At 41.7% G+C, this 17,581-nt stretch overlaps 1 protein-coding gene across 1 annotated transcript in view; it reads left to right on the top strand.

Annotated features, from left to right (window-relative positions):
- LOC126430853 (follistatin-related protein 5-like) overlaps positions 1-17,581 on the top strand; it is a 221,283-nt gene that overhangs the window by 137,594 nt on the left and 66,108 nt on the right. Inside the window, exon 8 of the mRNA XM_050090429.1 lies at positions 8,886-9,007. Coding sequence (XP_049946386.1) covers positions 8,886-9,007 — 122 coding nt within the window. The remainder of the gene's footprint in view (positions 1-8,885; positions 9,008-17,581) is intronic.

The following is a 17,581-nucleotide window of genomic DNA, read 5'->3' as shown; positions in this document are numbered from 1 at the left end:
CCCGCCTTACCAACAATTAATTTTATATGATCATTCCACTTCAAATCGTTCCGCACGCATACTCCCAGATATTTTACAGAAGTAACTGCTACCAGTGTTTGTTCCATTATCATACAATCATACAATAAAGGATCCTTCTTTCTATGTATTCGCAATACATTACATTTGTCTATGTTAAGGGTCAGTTGCCACTCCCTGCACCAAGTGCCTATCCGCTGCAGATCTTCCTGCATTTCGCTACAATTTTCTAATGCTGCAACTTCTCTGTGTACTACAGCATGATCCGCGAGAAGCCGCATGGAACTTCCGACACTATCTACTAGGTCATTTATATATATTTTGAAAAGCAATGGTCCCATAACACTCCCCTGTGGCACGTCGGAGGTTACTTTAACCTCTGTAGACGTCTCTCCGTTGATAACAACATGCTGTGTTCTGTTTGCTAGAAACTCTTCAATCCAGCCACACAGCTGGTCTGATATTCCGTAGGCTCTTACTTTGTTTATCAGGCGACAGTGCGGAACCGTATGGAACGCCTTCCGGAAGTCAAGAAAAATAGCATCTACCTGGGAGCCTGTATCTAATATTTTCTGGGTCTCATGAACAAATAAAGCGAGTTGGGTTTCACACGATCGCTGTCTCCGGAATCCATGTTGATTCCTACATAGTAGATTCTGGGTTTCCAAAAACGACATGATACTCGAGCAAAAAACATGTTCTAAGATTCTACAACAGATCGACGTCAGAGATATAGGTCTATAGTTTTGCGCATCTGCTCCACGACCCTTCTTGAAGACTGGGACTACCTGTGCTCTTTTCCAATCATTTGGAACCTTCCGTTCCTCTAGAGACGTGCGGTAGACGGCTGTATCATGTCTGTATTTAGGTTTTCGGTGGTTTTCCTACATCGTTTGAGGTTACTACCGAGATGATTTCTTTGGAACGGTCCCACCAAAAAGGAGGGAGCTTACAATACTTCATTCGACCAATATTTGAATATTGATCTTCGCTTTGGAATGGGTACCAGGTAAGACTGCCTGAGGAAATAGAGAAGATTCTAGTAAGAGCTGCTGTTTCCGTTACTGATTCATGCCGCAAGAGCGGAAACGTCACGGCGACGCTCAGGTAAACCCACTGACAGACACGACAAGAAAGGCGTTCTGAGTCACGCTGTGATTTACTGTTAAATTTCCGAGAGCGTACGTTACTGGAAGAGTCAAACAATATCTGGCTTCCTCTTACGTACATCTCGCGAAAAGACAATAAATGTAAAATTAGAGAGCTGAGGGCTTACGCGGAGACTACCAATAATCGTTCTTCCAGGGGCCCATTCGTGACGCTGGAACGGGAAAGGGTGGTCAGTGGTACACAAAGTACGCTACGCCACGCACCATAAGGTGGGGTCGGAGTACAAAGCTAGTTGTAATCGTAGACGGAGAAAGGAAGGTAGTCGATTTTCTTCTTTCACAGCTTGTTACTGATGACCTTATCGTCTACGAGACGATAATCCCAAATTTCACTGCTTTTACTTTCATAATTTTAGACTCTTTATTCTGTTCTGATGTTATCGTCGAATTGTGAGTTCTGAAATTGTCTTCTCTTTGTTGTTGCTGTTATGAGATAACTATGTCAGTGTGAGGAACGGGAAGATGAAAAGACGACGGAATCATTAACATGTAGGCGAATTACGGCAGTTTTTGAGCGCTGTAACCAAAGTGTTAGTATTATCATTACCCAAAAATGTGAGTGTTGGAGCTGTTGGTAAGCGGCCAGACTCGCAATTTCTGCAAAAGAGGTACGATTATAGCATTCCATCCTTACATCAATTTAGCAGGGACTGAACTTAGATGGATTTATATAAAACTTTTGAAGTTTTATGGTAGCAGGACCAGAGGGTTACTAGAGTCTACTCTGTGACACATCTGATTGCAGTGAGTCTGCCGCTGACTACTGCGGAACTGTGTTGTTGCGCTTGGTGACAGTATGAAAACGATAGTTTTATAACGGTAATAGGCATTTACATGTAGCCAGGTGTACCAGTTTAAAAAATAATAGATATGGTAACAAAAACCAATTCGGTACATGTGGTGTACATGTACAGACAAGTAAATGATTACAGTTTCAGAAAAATTGGATTATTTATACAAGAGGAGGCGCTTTACAAATTGAGCAAGTCATTAACGCATTGGACCACCAATGGCTCTTGTGCAAGCACTTATTCGGCTTTGCACTGATTGAATAAATTATTGTATCTTGTGACGTAACAGGCGAGTTGTGGCGCCTGGAAATATTCTATGTTAGGAGTTGGGGCGACTGCAAAGTACGCTCGTCAATGACGCGGCTCGTTAGCAACAGCTTGATATTGCACAATAACTGTATCACGTGGTTGCTAGCTGAACGCGTGGCTGGGAATTCCTTGGTGACGCTGTGTCGATGAAAGACACTTGTATGTCGAGAGTGCCGAAGATGGCGCACTTTGTGAAACCTTAATGACAGACATTTGACAGTTCGTATGGAGATTAATAGTAGCCAGATGAATCATGATACCTTAAAAGGAAACATGTACAGGGTGGCGCTCGAAATTATTTACCAATTGTTTCTTTCACAATTTACGACGCGCATTAGATATCACGCTGGGATCGCTACAGCAGTACCAGCAGAGCCTGGAAAAACAAATGAGTTACGAAATGACGTGTAATTCACGATACTGCCGCTAGGAGACTAGTAAGCAGCAATGGCTGACAATAGAAGACTGACGACAAAGCAACGATCGGCCATTGTGTTACTTTTTCATGAAACGAAAAGCCTTGTTGTGACTCTGAGGCGTTTTCGACAACAGTTTAACACACGATGGCTCCCTTGCAAGAAGACCATCCACAGGTTGTACGATAAATTTGTACAGGAAGGAACAGTATTGGAAGCGAAGCGACCTCGGCCTAAGCCTGTTTGTTCGCTGGAGAATATTGAGGCGGTACGAGTTGCTGTACAGAGTAGCCCCGGGAAATCGTGTAGAAAGGCAGCAGTCCAACTGGGAATATCCAGACGCCCATTCAACGCATTCTTAAGTGACCTCCATATGTACCCATACAAGATGACCTGTGCACAGAAGCTCACTAAAGAACACAAGCAGCACAGACTACTGTCTGCTCAGTGGGCGGAGGATAGGGAAGAAACTCTCAACAACGTTTGGTTTTCAGACGAGGCGCATTTTCATTTAGACAGTGTGATTAACAAACAAAATGTACGTTTTTGGGCCACTGAAAACCCACAAGTGCTTCATGAACGACAACATTATGCTCCGAGGATTACAGCGTGGGCAGCAATTTCCAGTCACGAACTTATTGGACCTTTCTTCCTTGAAGAAACTGTGAACAGCGAGCGTTATTTGAGCATGCCTCGCAATAGCTTCATTCCACAGCTTCTTGCTACTGCCTTGCCCTTCAACACGCAGTGATTCATGCAAGATGGAGCAATGCCACATACTGCAAACACTGTGTTGGAGGTTTTACACGAGCATTTCGACATGCTGATCATTTCACTCAGGTTTCCAGGTCGCTTCAATGACGGACAAAATTGGCCCCCAAGTAGTCCAGACCTCAATCCATGTGACTTTTTTCTTTGGGGGTACCTTAAGGAAAAAAATTCCCGAAACGTCCACGTGATTTAATGGAGCCCAGAAGACTTATTCTTCAAGCTTGCAGTGAAATTAGGGAAGACACGTGCCGTAGGGTAATCACTAATTTCAGTGTTCGTTTGAAGGAAGTTTGGAAACGAAATGATGGACATATTGAGCACGTGCTGAGTTAGAACAAATCTCCATGGACGGCTCTTCATTGTAGTATATGTTCCTTTCAGATTGTATTGACAATAAAGTTCATATTCAAAAACAAAATGGTAACACATTTCGTGCGCCACCCTTACATTACCATTATTTGCACGACGATTCTGATGGTGTAATCAGATTTTCAATATTTTTATTAGTTTAAAGCTTAATATCTGACTGTAAATTATACAAGTAACACCCAGCAACGAATCTCCAAAATCTAAACGGTTCATCCGATTTTGTCGTTCGACGTGTCTTTAGGAAGCTATTAGTGTAAACCTAAATTGATATGAATTATAGGCATCTACCTTGAATAGTACATGAGTCATTAGGGGTCAAAGTGGCCGACTACTATCGATAGCGTCAGGCCATAAATACTCCACAGTTACACGAAAAAAAGGTAGCAGCACGCTTATAAATTTATTTATTCATCTATGTCTTTGTTTATATCCGATATATGCTATTCATGAAGAAATTGGTCAATTATTTACTGTGTTTTAGAAAGCACAGAGACATTAGGCTACTAGCTTACTTCTGTTCTATCCCTGTGATATATGTTTATTTAATCTGTTTATGTGTTTAATAATGTGTGTTAGAGCGTGTTTATGGTCCAGCCGTAGGAATATTTATTTAATTTCAAGTTATTTAAATGTAAATCCAGTATTTCGAATGTGTTTAAAAATGTTTGTGAGTGTTCATTGGCTTGGAGACATGACGGGAGCGCTATCATCAGTCACAGCGTCCGTTACTAAGGGAAGCGAATGGAATGGAGGGGAGGCGAAGTGAATGGAGGGGAGTTCTGGACGGTGTGGCGCGAGGGGCAGTCGTACAGGACACACGGAGAGTCCTGGAGAGTACGGCACGGCGGTCGCACGGTCGCAGAAAAGACTAGGACGGTGGAGCAGTTTGCGCGTGGTCGTGGCCGATAGAAATATTTCGTAGTGCCAACTAGTGCACTTGTGAGATTTCCGTGGCTTCTGCAGTGAAGAATTAGTATGCGTTTACAAGTGAATATCGCGTGAGATATGTTGTTGCTCGTAACTAAATACGTGATGTACGGATCTGTTGTTTCCCTGTTATTCAACTTACATTTTATTTAATTGCTGGACCATCGACACCAATAGTGTTTTACAGTAATGAAGGGCATTCTTAATGGTACTTCTGCTATCGTAATCATCATTTAAAGTCGTTAAAATAGTACCTGCAGAATTTATTTAATTGCAGTCTTTCGTTTATAAATTTCTACGTTACATTCACAATTTCCGGGTGATAGGAGCATTTAACCATTCCTTTCATGTATATATGTTTATACTGTATACTGTAGACTCAGCAGTATTTAGCTTGTAATGCGGCAACTACGTATCCCAGCCCCTAGACAACGAAACCAGCCAAAATTTTTAATATTTCAACTTTGAGCCAGAGGGTACGTAGTTGAGGGCCACCACACCACCACGATTTGTATTGTGAAAGCTCACAATCTCCTTCTGGAGGATATCGTACCAGATTCTGTTCATTTCGCGGGTTTGATCTTCAAAATCCCGAACAGGTTGGAGGCCTCTGCCTATGGTGCTCCAGACGTTCTCAATTGTGGAGAGATCCGGCGTCCTTGCTTACCAAGGTATGTTTTGGCAAGCACGAAGACAGACTCTCGCAGTGTGCGAGCGGGCATTATCTTGCTGAAATGTAAGCCGAGAATGACGTTCCAAGAGGGGCAGCAAAACGGGGCGTAGAACATCGTCATCCTCGGCATACTCACAGCACTGCGGCACGTGGACGAGATTCGACGCCCCGTTTGGCTCCACTTCACCGCGATCCATCCTGGGATCACGTTTCAGAAGCAAACTGCCCGCCCGCACATGGCGAGGTTTTCTACTGATTGTCTTCACGCTTGCCAAACCTTGGTCAAAAAGTACGGTGGGTCTCTTCCCAATTGAGAACGTTTGCAGCACTATCGGCAGGACCCTTCAACCAGCGCTGTGGCCGTGCGGTTCAAGGCGCTCCAGTCCGGAGCCGCGCTGCTGCTACGGTCGCAGGTTCGAATCCTGCCTCGGGCATGGGTGTATGTGATGTCCTTAGGTTGGTTAGGTTTAAGTAGTTCTAAGTTCTAGGGGACTAATGACCACAGCAGTTGAGTCCCATAGTGCTCAGAGCCATTTGAACGTTCAACCAGCTGGGGATTTTGATATCTAATACACCAGTTGGGAAGAATATGGCGCGGTATCCCTCACGAGGACATCAGCCAACGCCAACAATGACAGTCCGAATAACTGCTTGCATAAGGGCCCTACAGACTGGCACTATTTGAAAAGCTCTTTTTCTTCAATAAATCATCCTATTTCTCTGAAACTATAATCGCTTGTTTGTCTTTACAAGCACATAAAATCCACTGATTTAGGTCCTGTTCGGATAATTCCTTCGTGTGGCTGCTTTCTCTTTTTTTCTTATTGTGTATGTGAGGACAAAAAATACCTACAGGCAGGAAAAATCCATTTAAACTAGGAAACAGGGACAATAATGATCCTTTACAAACAGATGAAGAAATATGCCCAGGACATTCACCATGCTGAGAAGGCGCGCGCGTGGGCCGAGATAGTGGGCTTTTATTTTGCTGTGTCACCACGAGAGACCCTCATGAGGGGGACAGAGTTACATTCCCAGTACTGGTAGGGTTTTTTCGATTTTTCATCGGTGAGAGGAATGGACTGCGGTGCATCAGGCTCGTGATGCCAGCTTTGAAGCTATCAGATAGAGAGGTAGCGACTCTTAAGGTCGAAACGTCGATAGCGGCCGGGAGTGCAGTGTGCTGACCCCACGCTCCTCCATACCGCATCCGATGATGAATGACTGAGGGTGACACGACGGTTCGTCGAGTATCGCGTGCTCTTCAGTGCCTGATCGCGGTGTTTCCTTTTTTCTTTTATAGCCAGAGTGATCTGAATGTCACCTTGGAAATCTATTCTTTTGCATCGTCTCCAATACACTTGTTTTCAACACGTAGTTTCTGTAGCTGATTTTAATTTTTGAAGTGTAAATAATTTTTTAATTTCAAATAGACGATTTACACATGTATACAGGAAGTTACAATCTTTGAAAAATCTTATCTAGATAAATTAGTCGTTTGAACTACGCTAGTTATGAGCAAAGCAAATATGAAACACCTCAAATAATGTAGGAGGGTCGCGTTTCATTTTGCAATCATGGTTTTATAATCACGAGAGCATGGCAAACAATTGTAGCTGGATGAAGGATGGCAATGAGTCACGCATTTGCGGACAAAAGTAATAATTAAACTTCAATGTAACACTTTTACGTCAGTTCTTCATATATATAACATTTTAGCAAGACAATATTTAGTGCATGGCATTAAAAATTTTCGTAACGGATTCATCAAATATTTTATTTTGAAGTTCTCGTTGCACTAAATATTATTTAATTTTATTTTTATTATCTTCTGACATTAAGAAAATAAGTTTCATGAATAGTTTCAGTAAATAACTTCTCCAAATGTTTTAAAATTACAAAACAGCTACACAATGAACTCGTAACAACAAGTTTCTGCATGGTTGTCCATTCGTTGTCGATTATAAATTTAATATGCACATCTCTGAGCTAAAGATATGTCCGATATTGAAACAGCTTAATTTTTTTCTAGGTTTCCCATATTCGTGGATGCAGACGACAATTGGTTAGTGCATAAAAACAGCTAACACTGCACGTCTTACTCATTATAACCATTTTGTTCTCTAAATCTTTGTTCACCTGTTCTTTCACCGTAATTTACTACTTAAACTCCAGTTTTACATACCTTTACGTAGCTATTAATCTCTTCATCTGTCTTTTTCTACCTGATCTATTTTTCTCTGTCTGTGATTCCGCTTGTACTGTTATTTCACAATGTTTTATTCTACGTAATCTGTAGTGCACTTATGGTCTCCATAGATGAGGCAGGGTCGCCAGTAAGAACGCATGCATTTTGATGGCTACTCCATTGGAGGACAATATTTTTACGTTTTTGTAGGAAAAATGTGTTCAGTTTGTGCTAAACACGGAAACAGTCTTTACAAATGCACGTTGAATGATGAAGTACCTCTGTCATGAAAATACATTTAGCTTTCGGTATTTTTTCATGTCTGTTTTACGGTTCCTGGAGATAAAATTGTTAGAACACTAACTTATTGTCCCTTTGGTTAAAAAAAAAGTAGTCTGTCAAATGTCTGAAGCCGTTGATCTACGCTCTATTATGTATGCAATTTCGAAACAAATAGTCGCAATGAATCTAAGTTAGTTAAGGTGAATCTAAGCTCTAGTTAAGGTGTCCATCTCGTCCTAGATCATATTCTAACAACGGTAGGACCAAATTAGATTTCACATTATACTCGTCTCCATAACTGGCTGACTGATCAAAACTATTTGACCTAATTTAGTAACGTACTGTGGCAGCTCTAGTCAAATGACAACGTATAAAATCAGATAACCTTACAAACAAGATGGTAAACCGGGAGAGAACTTATCGAATGAAACCTTTGTTCAACTTACGATAAGGAGTTGTGGGCGGAACAAGGGCTTTAAGATATATTTTTCGTCAAGGAAAGAGTTTCAGACACGTTTTAGCACTTTTCTTAACATCATGGAAATATGTGATTCATGATGAGGGAATGTGGTAATTGTTCATCCAGTAACCAAGCTAAGTTAAATTTATATAATTTATTTCGGAATATTACATTTCATCTTACAATTAATGTAATTACTGCCGATGAGTAACTGTCAACCCTATTTAAAATAAAGCGTAAGTTTCTGAAATCGATTTTGCTGTAAATAGAAGCAGATCTATTCCAAATCCTAGTTTTAAGTAATTTCTACAATACTTTCAATAACACAGTAGCAAATGTTTTCAGATTATTTCAGTGAATTTGAGGATAACTTCCGAAAAAGAAAAGATTGATTTGGCGTCTATGAGCTAACCAGATCTCGCTTAACTGTACATACTGGCGACCCTGGGTTGGTGTTCTTTCCTGCAATTCGCAGCCTGTCTCTCTGTTCTGGTACTCGTTCTTCGTTGCAGCTTCACCGAAGGAGGAGCGGCGCTTCTTCGCTTTCCATGACTTCGGAATCTCGGTGTACGAGCCGACGGCTTGTCGCCTGTACCATCACATAAGGGGCAGCGACATCATACCTGGCACACAGGTACGTATCCACTAATATTTTGAAACCCTGTGCGTTACGTGTTTCATTGAGAATGGTCAACACTGATTGTGAGTTTTCGCATTGGTCATTCTCTCGTTGATACAGTCAACATAGAATACTGGGCGAGAAGTGGGACTGAAGAGTGAAGAAAATATTTTATCCTACCTTCTTTTAAGGGACCTCCCCATTGTGAGACAACTTAGGACATGTACGGAAAATCCAACAATAAACCGATGCTACTTTCTTAACTCATAATATTTGCTAGTTATGAAGTAGGCAGATGGAGCTTCTTTTCGAAATCTTTCGCCGGTGAAGAACGACTGTTTTTGGTTTCCAGTATAATGAAGAAATGAGTAAACTTGGTCTATTAAAAATATTGTGAGTTATCCTTACATTTGACAGTACACATTGCGAAACGCAGTCATTTAATAGCCACTACCTTATCAATAGAGAAACAATACCATTGCACATATGAACCACAAAAATAGACAAATGAATGACACCTAGCCTAATGCATGCCTCTCGATGTGATACCACCTTGGTGGCTGGGTTTGAAGCGTCACTATGTAGATACTTCTCACTGTGCCACATGAGGCCGAGTGAAGTGACTTCAGACTTTCTCTCCACAGACAAGTTTTCGCCAACCTCAAAACCATAGAGTCGAGATGCATCCGACGCTTAGAGCTACTTTTTAAATGTTTATGCGAAAATCGTGTACAAACCTCTTACTTGCTGCTCAAATACTTACCTAATTTATTACAATTATGTATCATCACTTATAGTTTTTGAGCATGTCCTTTGCGGAGCTAACTCTCGAGCATCGTGGTTCAGTACGTTTCGTGGTTGAATGGTCACTACTGTCTGGCATAACTCCCGCTCTGTATGTGATGCAATGGGGGAAAACCACGTATGTTATCCTTATTACTTATTATTTTGTTTTGTTTCCTGATACAGGTAACAATTTCGTATAGGCAACATTAGTAATGAGTGAAACCTATCCAAGTCTGACATCTTTCACATAACACAGCGTGTAATTCGAAATATTTTCAATCTCAGTTTGCCGCGTGAAAGGGAAAATAGCTTCAATGAGAGTTCCCAGTTATACTAGATTTTAGCCTACGATGAGATCGATACCATGATGTCTCTGTTTCGAGACGAGTGCTGCATCCATTGTTGCTTTTACTGTTTAAGAGACGCCAAAAGTAACAAAGTGTCTACATCTGTCTCCAAATTAACGACAAAATATCATCCCGCCCTAGTTATCGGAATAACCAGACAACTTTTTCAAGTATTTGAGATTAATGGAGAAACGTTTCTGTCATACACCCAAGACCATTCGCGCTGACCATAAAAAGCAAGATTATAAACACTCCGTTTATCTGTATTTATTTGAAGTTGTGCAGACATTCGTCCATTAACGTTCAATGGCTCATATTCAACAAAGTGTGAAACACAAGCAAAAGCTTCGAATAAGGTACTCTGAATACCTTGCACTGAAAAGTAGAAACACAAGCACCACATTTGCAGAACATTTTATATAATAGTGGCCACCCTACTGGCATAAAAACGGCAGTAATCGGTATTAATTATTGGTAGACAGCTACTGCCCTCCTACCACAGCTCAAAAAGATCCACTATAGTAAGTATAAGCATACGATACGCCACCATTCTCACTCGAAGAAATTGTTTTTAGAGGTTATAAATTACGCCTAATATTTACAATAGTGATTTTACCTACTCATGGTTTCACATAAACCTGCAGTTTCAGTCCATAGATTCCGAACTATATCCAGATTATGATATTTTTCATCCTTAATGTACCACAAATTCCGTTTCTTGGAGTAAACGTATCAGCTTCTCACAGTCTATAATTCGTATGTAGGAACGTCGGTCGATTTGAACGAAAAAAACAAACTGAATCTAATTTCACCGACTGTCGTCCGAAATCTTTACGTTCGGACATAGACATTGGTTGCACTGCAGTAGTGATTTGAAAAGACCGTCTGTCTTCCACCTGTGTCGGTCGTCAGTGGAATCCACCAATATCGGTGCCATTGTAACCGCAGCCTTAGTGTTAATTGCGGAAGGTGTGATGAATGAAAGGGTTCTTCTCGGAATAGCACACTGTTGGCGACATTCATACTCTTTTAGTTGCCAGTAACGATTTCCATGGTGACAGTACTTGGTGTGACTTGAAATATAATCCTGTAACATTTGTACCCCTCCAAAATTAATTATGTTAAGCAATGGGAAACTACCCACAGCTGAGATGGGACAATAGAGTGGCCGCTGTTTGCACAGACGAGTGAGCAACGGTGAAGTAAGTCAACATCCGGTAAGGCCAGTATCGGTACGCAGTAAACGTTTAAAAGTAGGCTTTCTCGGCTGCAGTGAGTTTCAACAAAAGTATTTTTGTTGTGGTACTGGGGCATACTGTAAATAAAACAACTAACGTTTCGGCTATCGTTGAAGGTATTCGTGCTGTTGTCTAGTTGGGGAGGTGTCGGATCTCAATAGTATAAGAAGAGATTGTAAAAGATAAGAAAAGACCAAAGCACCACGTTTCGCCGCAGACGACCCAATCGGGACCTACCGACCGCCGTGTAGTTAGCCGGATGTGGTATGGACGTACATTGGTCAGATCACCACTCTCACTGCCACTGCCGGCTTTTCCCGCCTTGGAGCAGCTACTTCTCACGCTAGTATCTCCTCAATTGGCATCACGAGGCTGGGTGAAACACGTTCCGATCCTCTGATCAAGAGAAAATTCGCTGTCAATAGCGGGAAACACATCCCGATCCTCCGCATAGCAACCTGACATGTTGTCCACTAAGCTACGGAGGCAAACTCAAAAAGTAAGGTTACAAATTATTTCATTCAGTGCTGCACTACACCTCTAAGTGACATAGATACATGACACTAATTTTCAGTATAGTCACAACCTGTCACTGAACAACGGTCGGAACGCTCTACCAGTCTTTCAATTTCTCGATGGCCGAAATACACTCCGTAGGCAGGTAGCCATTCCAGAATCGCTGTTGGAACGTCCTCATCACCATTTCAGCTTGCTGAAAAGATCGATATCTTATGGTGCAATATGTGGATCAGTCTCACCTCCGTCTGTGCTGCCTTGGTTAAATTGTTAGCCACAATTCACTACCGGTGGCTGCGAGATTTCATTTGGTCCATATACCGCCACAACTTCACTGTGAGTATGGGTACAATTTTGCCCCCAAGACTCGTACTGTCCCATGTATTTCAATTTTGTTATCCGCGTCGCAGCAGAATTGTGTCTGCAGGAAACCCGTACAGTACACTTTGCTCACAGCTCCAGATGCGCAGTGACGTTAGCGTGCGATGTGTGTAATGTACGTCATGAAGTCCCTAGATATGCTTCTGGGCTACTGCCCCTTCAGATATCCTCTTGTTATTGCTTGCGTTGACAGGTCAATTAGGGGGCAGAAAATGTTCTTCATTTAGACTCTGAAGCCACAATGACCACTTTTGTTAATGCTCCGAGGAGACGAAGCCATAATGTTTTGAATTACCGTAAGGTGGAGTAATGTCGGATAGAATTTTCATATTCGTTAAGGTAACTTCGTAAAGAAAATTAAATTCTTGCGACAAAAAGTGGAAGATATTTTGGTGACGATGGAAAATGATATGATCAAAGAAATTTAGTAAAAAATATTTTTTAATTTGTCTGAATCTAACAAATAAAACTGTACGATGTTGCCCCTTTGCTGGCATAATTTCGGACATTCATTGAATTTTGCCCACCAAGGTCCATATTACACTCTAATGGGACAATTTTGATAGTGACTATCTTTTAAAAGATACCCATTCTTAAAAACATGTTTTACATATTTAGAAAATATTTTTTTGCAGATGGTTACAAAATATTCTACACATCTGCAGTAAACATTTGACACATATTTAGAAAACTTTCCCAGACATACTTACAAAATATTTCATTAATAAAGACAATTTACTCATACAACAAATCAATAATAATCTAAAATATGTTCTCAGTGAAAGAAAACTTTCCCTTCTCTTCTCTTGGAGTCGGCAACACTCTTACAATTTGGCCTTTGTGTGCAGTATCATCGTCGGGAATGGCAGGAGAAATAAACACAGGTTTGCTGCCTTGCTGCCTTGATATGGACGCAGAGATCTGACTTCCCCTTCTTTTGCGCCCACTTCTGTTGCGATTCTTACAAACTGCTGTCCCCCCCCCCCCCCCCAAATCACGTGTGGATAATCCACAAGAACAAAAGCCTGCGCTTCCACAAGTGCTTCCTCTGCTCTGCTGCTTTCGTCACCAGTGGGTATTGCATCATTATTCACAAGCGACTCAGATACCGAGTCATCATTATCTCGCTGTCTCATATCGGTGCCTAAAATGGATTTCCTTGGGGCAACATCTAATTTTTGTTTTGTTGGACACTTGTGCTGCTTTTCATTCCATAGCGAACATTCTGAAGCATATATTCAAAGCTCGAAGACTATTCTTCTGAAAAAATTGTTTTGACAATTATCTCCATCAGGTAATTTTTTGAGGACTCTTTCAGTCTCAAACGAAATTAATCGCACTGCATGGAATGCACTTCTTATTTTGTCTTCTTCAGTTGCAGACACTTTTTTGAGCGTTTCCTGCAAAAATGAGGGGGAAGCGTATTTCGATATTGGCCCACGCCGGAGCTTTTCTTACATTGTGTAAGCACTGCCCGTTAAGCAGCTTTTAAAGGTCTGAAGAAATCTACGTCTAGTGGCTCTAAAATATGAGTACTGTTTGGTGGCAATAAAATAAAAGAAATTTTATTCTTCCCACATTCATCAAATACTCGCAGCGAAATGTGACTTGAAAGGTTGTCTCCTATCATAACTTTCTGCCCCTCCTTTGATTTCAGGTAAGGCAGCGGAATAGCAATACACCAGTCTTCAAATGTAGACAGATCAGACCATCCACATTTATTGGGCTATAGTGGAATCCTTTGGGACCTCCTTCTTGTCATGTGGACACATGCTCCGATTTCTAGACCACAAAGGGAGGTAACAATTTTCCGTCCCCAGTGGCAGCCGTCATTAGTGAAAAACTAACTTTAAAAGAATCTAAAATCCTTTCAGAATGTTTTCTTCCCCTCCCAACTATCACATACTTCCTCTCAGGGTACTCATACAGATTGATCTCTTCATAACTGATTACATTTTTGGGATCGATATTTTCCATTTTTTCACCGGCATTCTGGAAATATGGCTTCACTGTCTCATAACTCACATCAGCAAGTTCCCTTTTAATGTTCTCAGATAGCCGGACGCTTAATATGGCAGAGTGAAGCTGTGAGAATGAACGCGACCACTCAGTCCCTGGCATGTTACGAGGAAAGCGTTTTTCCCTTCGTCCATATTTATCAAGACATCTTTTCACTATGTACCTAACATCATCAGAGGTAAAAGGAAAACCCCAGCGTGTAGCCCTTAAAATACCACGGACAAGTGTGCTATCTTCATGGTGCTTAAGACAGAATTACTAGAGGGTTTGTATTTTTTAACTTTATTCTCTAACGTTGAACGTGGTACTTTGAATTTTCTTGACGCTTTTCTGTACCATAGTTTTCCCGCTGTTATAGCAACAAGCACTTTTTCAAGATTTTTCAGGATCGTAATTGCGCCTCGGAAGAGCACCAAGCCTCCTTTTGTATGTACCCGGCACTGTCCGATATTACATCAACGTGTGTAGTTACTGTAAGTAGTTCACTAGACATAAACGAAAGTGAGATGTGGAGACAAAAATGGTTCAAATGGCTCTGAGCACTATGGGACTTAACAGCTGAGGTCATCAGTGCCTAGAACTTAGAGCTACTTAAACCTAACTAACCTAAGGACATCACACACATCCATGCCCGAGGCAGGATTCGAACCTGCGACTGTAGCGGTCGCGCGGTTCCAGACTGAAGCGCCTAGAACCGCTCGGCCACTCCGGCCGGCCCACATTTCCTTCTTAAGATTTAAATAAGTAAACAATAAGCAAATTAAGCTTACCAGTTTCTTCTCTTCTTGTAAAATAACGAAAGTTTTCGTATAAAGATAACTAGCAACAATTGTACACTGCACTGTAACCCGCTATACACTACTATTTCAACTTACAACTGCAGTGATGTGTGCTCGTATACGCTTGACAATATGTAAGGTGTACACAGCAAAACGCGCGCGTGAAATAAAAGCTTGCATTCAGTGATACCAACGTAAAAACATAAGTATGCTGTTACCCGTCCGAAATTACCCCTTTATCCGACATTTCCCCATCTTACGGCAGTAGTACAGTGAAGTACTTTGTAACAGTCACTTACTGTTTTTTGTCAAAAATTCGTTGCAGGAAAGAGCTGAGGCGGATTTCTGCATTTAATTCCCATGCACTCGTACTATTTAATATTAAATGATGTTTGTTTCCTATGCCGACTATTCGAGCATAGGCACAAACGAAAAGCCTAGCTACCCACCGGGGTAGCTAAAATATTAATGAGCACTGGATTTATTATCACTTGGTGTTCTTATTTTTCCCCGATGTTTACGTACTCTTAGCTTTTTTAGCTTCTGTTTGTCAACTTAGACTAACTAAAGCCAGGACCTTCAATTCCATTAAATTTTGATCAGTATCCACCCACGGTAATTACGGTGAGACAAGAGTGGCGACGCCATCTAAGTTTGCACTGTTCGCTTACGACCCGAGGCAAGTCACGAAATTAGGCCGTAGATTTTCGATTAGGACGCGTCCCCAGGGCACAGTAAGGCAGCAGCGCCGGCGCCGGCGCCGTCGCTGGCTGCTGACGCCGCGCCTGCAGAATATATGGCGTCGCCTTCCCAGAGGGACACACGGCCAGCGTTATAGCTCTGCGTCAGATGAATGGCATAAAACACTCGCTTTTGCAAACAGACCACGAGGAAAACCTATAGCACACACAAAAGCGTCGAGCTGCACAGACAACTAAATAATGTCTGATGTCAGTCTACTTATTTCACCATGTGGTGAACGATCTGTAGCATCATTCCCTGTATTATAATACTGATGTAGATCAGAGGGACACCTGAACATGATGAATGCTATATATCAAGACTGGAACAAAAGTATAATTAAGGCCAATTTTCCTTGATTAGGTTCGCCTGTTACATTAAAAAAGATCCATTCATAATTCCATAAGTTAAAATCAGTTACTTATGAAATCCACGAAGGATATTTCAGCCTTTTGCCATTTTCAAAGGAGAATTTAGTATTTTTATACAAATATGACGTTAAGTCATGCAGGAGAGGCCACTATCATTATAATAATCCACTGTAGCATTCGTAGACTATTGATCAAATTTTTGTTTCACGTTCAACTAGAAACGCTGTATTTAAATTCAGTTGTCACTTCTGGATATCTGATGACAGATAAATTCCGAAACGCGTCAAATGAGCGATAAAGTCATTCCTTTCCTGGTGTCCGACTTTAAGCATTGAGTGAGGAAGAAATTTCTGACAATCTACGAACGGAACGCAACATTGTATGGGATGAAACATGAACTGTTGGAAAACCGAATCGGATGAGAATCGAAGCATTTGAGATGTGGCGCTAGGGAAAAATGTCGAAAATTAGGTGTATAGGTTAGGTGAGGAATTTTCGGCAGAACTCGCGAGGACGGACTGTATGATACAAGAAGAATAGCATATTATACAAGAAGAAGAGACAGGATGACAGGACATCCGATAAGACATCAGGGCATGGCTTCCATGCTACTAGAGGAGGCTGTAGCGGGTAGAAACTGTAGAGGAAGACAGCCATTGCAATACATCCAGCAAGTACGTGAGGACGTAGATTGCAACTACTACTCTCAGAGAAGAGATTGGTGCAGGATAGTCATGAGTCCCCGACGAGATTTCATTGATTTGGTGGAGGGTGCCAAACAGCGAAGTCATAGGTCCCATCGGATTAGAGAAGGATGTGGAAGGAAATCGGCCGTGCTCTTTGAAAGGAACCACCTCGGCATTTGCCTGAAGGAATTCAGATCTTTTCATTCTAGTGTCAGTGTTCTTGCGTTTTCTAGGGCTGCACCATATGAAACGACGACATGAATCACTCGGCAAGATAATCTGCCCTCTTCTCTAAATATAACGCCACCATACATTCGTCAAACGACTCAGTGCCTTTCTGTGAGGGAAACGCCAGCGGAGCAACATCTAGAAATCAACGGTGTACAGAATGTCCCGAGGCAACTTGCCAGGCCTTGTGCTTTGCTGGTTGGATCCTCTAGTATTTATTGCTAGATAATTATCCTTCAGCCGTGCTCTAGGGGTAGCACATTTGAGCATGCACCCGCGGTTTAGCAGCAGCGTCTTTGATTGGTAATCAAAACGTCCTCGGTCCCTTGTTCCGACTCCGCCATCGCTTACACTTTGATTAAAAACAAGCATTGGTGCCAGAATGAGATTTTCACTCTGCAGTGGAGTGTGCGCTGATATGAAACTTCCTGGCACATTAAAATTGTATGCCGGACCAAGACTCGAACTCGGGACCTTTGCTTTTCGCGGGCTAGTGC

The sequence above is a fragment of the Schistocerca serialis genome, chromosome 1 (assembly GCF_023864345.2).
Source record: "Schistocerca serialis cubense isolate TAMUIC-IGC-003099 chromosome 1, iqSchSeri2.2, whole genome shotgun sequence".
Taxonomy (NCBI): domain Eukaryota; kingdom Metazoa; phylum Arthropoda; class Insecta; order Orthoptera; family Acrididae; genus Schistocerca; species Schistocerca serialis.
The sequence above is the reverse complement of the archived record's forward strand: the minus strand, read 5'-3'. Positions and strand labels throughout refer to the sequence as shown.